Below are 6,278 nucleotides of genomic sequence, written 5' to 3' on the forward strand. Positions count from 1 at the left end.
ATCCCTTTCCTCCTTTTTAGCCTATTTCTTCTTAATGTTCTTACATTAAATGCAGTGCTTACAAGAGCTGTGCAAGGAACATAAGCAAGACTGTTCTAAAAGGGCTTAGTATTTATCTCTTTTCTTCCTTTTTTCTCATCTGCCAGCGGGTATTCCATTTAAGAAAACCACTTCTAAAAAAGAAAGTCAAGTTTCTTTACCCATATGACAAAACCCAGTCATTCCGGCTCAAGGATTCTGGCCTTTCTTCTCTTTACAAATCTCCCTGCATGAAGGAACCCATGTTAGATTTCCAAGCACTTTGTGCATATCCTGGTTAAGCTCAGCTACTCCTGCAATCACATGTATGCTGGTGTTTGTAGCCTTTTTCTAGGCTTGAAGCGTGTGTGATGGTGGGCAGGCCATCAGCAGCGTCTAAGAGCCTGTTGTTTGCATTGTTCTGTATAGGGAAAATGCCCCAAAGAAAAGGCTTGGAGAATCACACTGTTGGATCTGGATTCGTTCTTCTGGGATTTTCTGGCCACTCCAGCCTGCAGGGCTTGTGCTTCACAGTGTTCCTGGTCATCTGCCTTGTGGTCCTCGCAGGGAACAGCTTGATTGCACTCATCACATTGGTGGACTCAAACCTCCACAGCCCCATGTATTTCTTCCTGAGGAACTTGTCCCTCCTGGAGATCTGCTACACATCAGTCACTCTGCCAAAAATGCTGGTGGGTTTCCTGACAGAAGATGGCAGGATCTCCTTCCTTGGCTGTGCTGCCCAGCTGTATTTCCTGGTTTTGCTGGGCAGCATCGAAAGCCTTCTCCTGGCTCCCATGGCCTGCGACCGCTACATAGCCATATGTGACCCCCTGCACTATACCCTCACCATGAGCAGGGGTCTCTGTGTCAGACTGGTGCTGGGGTTGTGGGCGGCTGTCGTACCTGTGCAAGTAGGACAGGCCTACCAGGTGTTCTCTTTGCCCTTTTGTGCATCCCATGACATTCATCACTTTTTCTGTGATGTCCCCCCTCTGCTGGAACTGGCCTGTGCAGACACTTTCTGGAACAAAGTGATGCTGTACACCATCATCCTGGTATTTGTAATCCTTCCCTTCTCCTTAATAGTTATTTCTTACATTAAAATTATCATGGCAATTCTGAAAATACCTTCAGCTCTGGGAAGACACAAAGCCTTTGCCACCTGCTCTACACACCTGGGGGTGATGATGCTTTTCTATGGCTCGGCCACAGTCGTCTACTTGAAGCGACACTCAAGGGAGTCTGTAGACACCGACAAATACCTTGCCCTGTTTTACACAGTTGTGACCCCCATGTTTAGCCCTGTCATCTATAGCCTGAGGAATAAGGTGGTGAGAATTGCCCTGAAGAGACTCCTATGGACAAAGTGATACTACAGAGTATGTAAAATAGTCCCAAGTGTACCAGAAGTTCCACTGGGGTATATGGTTGCCCAAACAAAGGCATCCCGTTATTTGTTCAAACAAAAACCACACGTCCAGCCTGGCGTTCATCTTCCTCAGGAAGGGAAAAGGTGTCCAGACACATTCCTGTTATGTCATGCCCCACCATGACATCTTTGTACTCCAGAGCATCTTCAGTGCTCCTAAATAGTTTAATGCAAATAGCGACTTCAAGCTGTGTCTGACCAATGTAATGTTAAAGGGAAATAGTCAAAGCGGGGTCAGTAGTCAATGAGGCCAAGAGGGTGACACAAGCAATGTAGAGATGACTACTCTTGGGTTTGAGAAATCACTTGCTAGACCCCATGGACTATCTACAGTGTCCCTGCGTGGAATCAGCTTAAAAAGTTAAAGGACATGAAGATTGTCTTCTCCTGCTATGACATCTTGCACTGAGTTGTGTAATGTTTGAGTAACTTGACATCAGTAATAAAAATTAAAAAAAAAAAATCACCAGGGGGACAGTCCAGCACTGGAATAAAGTCCCAGAGACCTGTGGAGTTTCTGTTTTTCATTATTTAATCCCAGCTGGCAAGTAAGCACCACACAGCCGCTCTCTCACTCTCTGACAGTGGGATGGGGGAGAATATCAAAAGCATAAAAGTGAGAAGATCTGTGGGTTGAGATAAAGGCAGTTCAATAGGAAAGCTAAAGCCACGCAGGCAAGCAGAGCAAAACAAGGAATTCATTCACTACTTCCCATCAGCGGGCAGATGTTCAGCCGTCTCCAGGGAAGCAAGGCTCCATCACGCATAACATCACTTGGGAAGACAAGTACCATCACTCCCAACGTCCTCCCCTTCCTTTTTCTTCCATCAGATTTTATTGCTGAGCATGACGTCATATGGTCTGGGATATCCCTTTGATCAGTTAGGTTCAGCTGTCCCGGCTGTGTCCCCTCCCAGCTTCGTGTGCACCCCAGCCTCCTCGCTGGTGGGGCAGTGTGAGGAGCGGAAAAGGCCATGATGCTGTGCAAGCACTGCTCAGCAGTACCTAAAACATCCCTCTGTTATCAACACTGCTTTCAGCACAAATCCAAAATATAGCCCCGCACTAGTGACTATGGAGAAAATTAACTCTATCCCAGTCAAAATTAGCACAAAATTTAGGTACTGAATCTGCTTTGCACTCTGAAAGCGCCTCTTTGCACAGCCAGGCCAGTGGGTGTTTTTTAGCCCCAAGGCATATGGAGCACTGAAGTGTGTTTCCACATACGGAGCAGCTTTGCACAATGTCCGCTCCAAGAGGGGAAATACCTCAGCCTGCAGTTGGAAATGGCTGCTGCTGTGGGGGATAAGTGTGTTTCCTGAGACAATATTTGATGTGCATAGAGTACAAAAAGATTGTGAAGGTGAGTGAGGAGGATAGAAGCAGGTAAACATCCAACAAGGCTTTGCGGAAGGAGGATGGGGCGGTACACAGCATGAGGTGATAGCGGGGGGACCAGCACATAGAAAAGATTTCTGTAGGCAAGGCTTTACAAGGAAGCACCCTGACTTCTCCCAGCTAAAAACTAGAGACTGGGCAGTGTATTGAAGTGCAGGTGAGAAGTGTCCTTGAGTAAAAGACTTTTGATGAGAGAAGGTTGGAGAGATTTGGGTTGCAGAGACTTGAGGCAGCCCTTTGACGATCTGAGTAGGCTGAGCTTTGGAAATGAGGAAAATAAAAAAGGATGGTTTGGGATTAGTGTTACTCTCACTAATAAGGGGTTTTGGGAAAGGGAGTGCTGGGATGTCTGGTCCAGCTTCTCAGCAAAGAGTGGGGTATCGCCAGTCCCAGGGTCAGGTTGTCTGAAACCTGAAAACCTCTAAAGACGGAGATCACAGAGAGTCTCTGGGTGACCTGCTGCAGTGCGGCACCACCCTCTGTTCAGTTTTTCTGAAGGCCCAGAGTGAAGGTCCCAGCAGGAAGCCCGTGGCTGTTGCCTCTGCCAAGATTCAGCTGCTTTCCGGCTGCCCTGTGCCTCCCCTTCAGCAGACTGAAAAGGCCCGGTTCCCTCCGCCTCACCACACAGCTCATCTGCTTTAGGCCCCTAAGCCCATCATGACAGACTTCCTCTAGACTTCCTCCAGTTTCTTCATCCACCTTTCAAAATGGGAAACTCACTGGCTCGTGTGGCATCCATCATAACTCCCATGCCCTTCTCCTCAGGACACCCCTCAGCCGGTCATGTCACAGCACGTCCTTGTGCATAGGATTTATCCTGCCCTCGGTGAAGACCTTGCCCTTTCACCTTGAAAAACTTCAAGAAGTTCCTCTTGGCCAAAGCCACAAGGGTCTGAAAGTCCATCTGGGCTGAAATACCAACGTCAGCATTTAAGATTTGTGGGCCAGTGCCTCCAGCAAGGTAGCAAGAGGGGGAATTGCAGGCCGTGCAGGTAAGGAAAGAGAATGATGTGTTTAACTGAGATGCAACCCCTGTTGAAAAACACTTGTCGTGGTTTAGCCCCAGCCGGCAACTAAGCACCACGCAGCCGCTCGCTCACTCTCCCTCCCACAGCGGGACAGGGGAGAGAATTAGGAAAAACCTCGTGGGTTGAGATAAACACGGTTTAATAGGACAGAAAGAAAGAAGGGAACAATAATGATAATACCAACAAAGGAATGTATAAGAACAAGTGATGCCCAATACAGCAATTGCTCACCACCCCGTGATCGACAGCCCGTCCCCGAGCAGCGATTTCCACCCCCCCGGCCAACTCCAGTTTATGTACTGGGCATGACGTCGTATGGTAGGGAATATCTCTTTGGCCAGTCTGGGTCAGCTGTCCCGGCTGTGTCCCCTCCCAGCTCCCCGTGCACCCCCAGCCTGCTCGCTGGCAGGCCAGCACAAGAAGCTGGACTGTCCTTGACGGCTCAGCAACAACCCAAAACATCAGCACATTATCAACAGTTCCTCATCCCAAATCCAAAACACAGTCTCACACTAGCTTCTGTGAGGAAAACCAGCTCTATCCTGGCTGAAACCAGGACAGTATCCACCCCTTATTCCATACCATTTACGTCATGCCCAGGTCCTATACTTTTCAATACATTCCAATTATTCATTATTACTCTTCCTGTCCTTTAATATATACACACAGATATCACTCTCTTAGTCCATGGGCCATCACTTAAAATGTCTATGGAGTTCAGTCAGTCCATGACTCTGGGCTTCATCCATCATAGCAGTCTCTCAGGGCAGGGGAGATGGTATGTGGTGTTGGATTGTCATCTGGCACGGTCCATGTCCATGATCTGCAGGTCGAAGATGTCGATCTCGAGGGATTTGTTGGGCGCAAGCTGCTGAAGCCAGTTCTGGTTTCATCACTGCTGCACGTTGCTTGGTTTCAGTGAAGCTCATTCTTCATCAGTCTGGGTGATTCTTACTATAATACCATTGATATGGTAGATAGCAGCCATAGTAGTAATGTCATTCTGAACAATTAACATAATACAATTCAAATCATTGACTGTTTTCACCCAAAATCAAGTCTCCTTGAGGTACACATCGGACTTCCCCATCCTTCCGCATTACCCACCAAGTGCACCCAGGTCCCTGGGCAAAGGCAATCCCACGAACGGGTTTGCCTTTTCCTAATGCAGGAGTAACCCAGACTGTCTTCCCCAGCATGTTTCTCACATGCACCACAGGGACTTTATCCCCTTCTACAGTACGTAGAAGTTTTGATTGGGCAGGGCCGGCTCTATTAGTAGATCCCCTAGTGTTGACTAACCAGGTGGCTTTGGCTAAATGTTTATCCCAGTGTTTGAATGTCCCATCACCCATTGCTCTCAGTGTAGTCTTTAACAGTCCGTTGTATCGTTCAATTTTTCCGGAAGCTGGTGCATGATAGGGGATATGATACACCCACTCAATGCCGTGCTCTTTGGCCCAGGTGTCTATGAGGTTGTTTCGGAAATGAGTCCCATTGTCTGACTCAATTCTTTCGGGGGTGCCATGTCGCCATAAGACTTGCTTTTCAAGGCCCAGGATAGTGTTTCGGGCGGTGGCATGGGGCACAGGGTATGTTTCCAGCCATCCAGTGGTTGCTTCCACCATGGTAAGCACATAGCGCTTGCCTTGGCGAGTTTGTGGAAGTGTGATATAGTCAATCTGCCAGGCCTCCCCATATTTATATTTCAACCATCGTCCTTCATACCAGAGGGGCTTTAACCGCTTGGCTTGTTTGATCGCAGCACACGTTTCACATTCATGGATAACCTGTGCAATAGCATCCATGGTCAGGTCCACCCCTCGATCCCGAGCCCATCTATATGTTGCATCTCTTCCCTGATGGCCTGAGGTGTCATGGGCCCACCGAGCTATAAATAATTCACCCTTATGTTGCCAGTCCAGATCCACCTGAGCCACTTCAATCTTAGCAGCCTGATCCACCTGATGGTTGTTTTGATGTTCTTCGGTGGCCCGACTCTTGGGTACGTGAGCATCTACGTGACGTCCTTTTAAGACGAGATTCTCTAGTTGGGCAGCAATATCTTGCCACAATTCAGCAGCCCAGATGGGCTTGCCTCTGCGTTGCCAGTTGCTCTGCTTCCATTGCTGCAGCCACCCCCATAGAGCATTTGCTACCATCCATGAGTCAGTATAAAGATAGAGTACTGGCCATTTTTCTCGTTCAGCAATATCTAAAGCCAGCTGGATGGCTTTCACCTCCGCAAACTGACTTGATTCACCTTGTCTTTCAGCCACTTCTGCAACTCGTCGTATAGGGCTCCATACAGCAGCTTTCCACCTTCGATGTTTGCCTACAATACGACAGGACCCATCAGTAAACAGGGCATATTGCCTTTCGTTCTCTGGCAGTTCATTAT

The 6,278-nt window shown here is 48.2% G+C and overlaps 1 protein-coding gene across 1 annotated transcript; it reads left to right on the top strand.

The window, feature by feature from the left end:
* Window positions 1-350: 350 nt before the first annotated feature.
* On the top strand, window positions 351-2,010 carry LOC309416535 (olfactory receptor 10AG1-like). Its single transcript, XM_082016077.1, has one exon. It carries the CDS (start codon window positions 390-392, stop codon window positions 1,389-1,391), a length of 1,002 nt encoding a protein of 333 aa, XP_081872203.1. The 5' UTR covers window positions 351-389; the 3' UTR covers window positions 1,392-2,010.
* Window positions 2,011-6,278: the final 4,268 nt, after the last annotated feature.

The sequence above is a fragment of the Phaethon aethereus genome, assembly GCF_964289735.1.
Source record: "Phaethon aethereus genome assembly, contig: HAP1_SCAFFOLD_109, whole genome shotgun sequence".
NCBI classification, from domain to species: Eukaryota; Metazoa; Chordata; class Aves; order Phaethontiformes; family Phaethontidae; genus Phaethon; species Phaethon aethereus.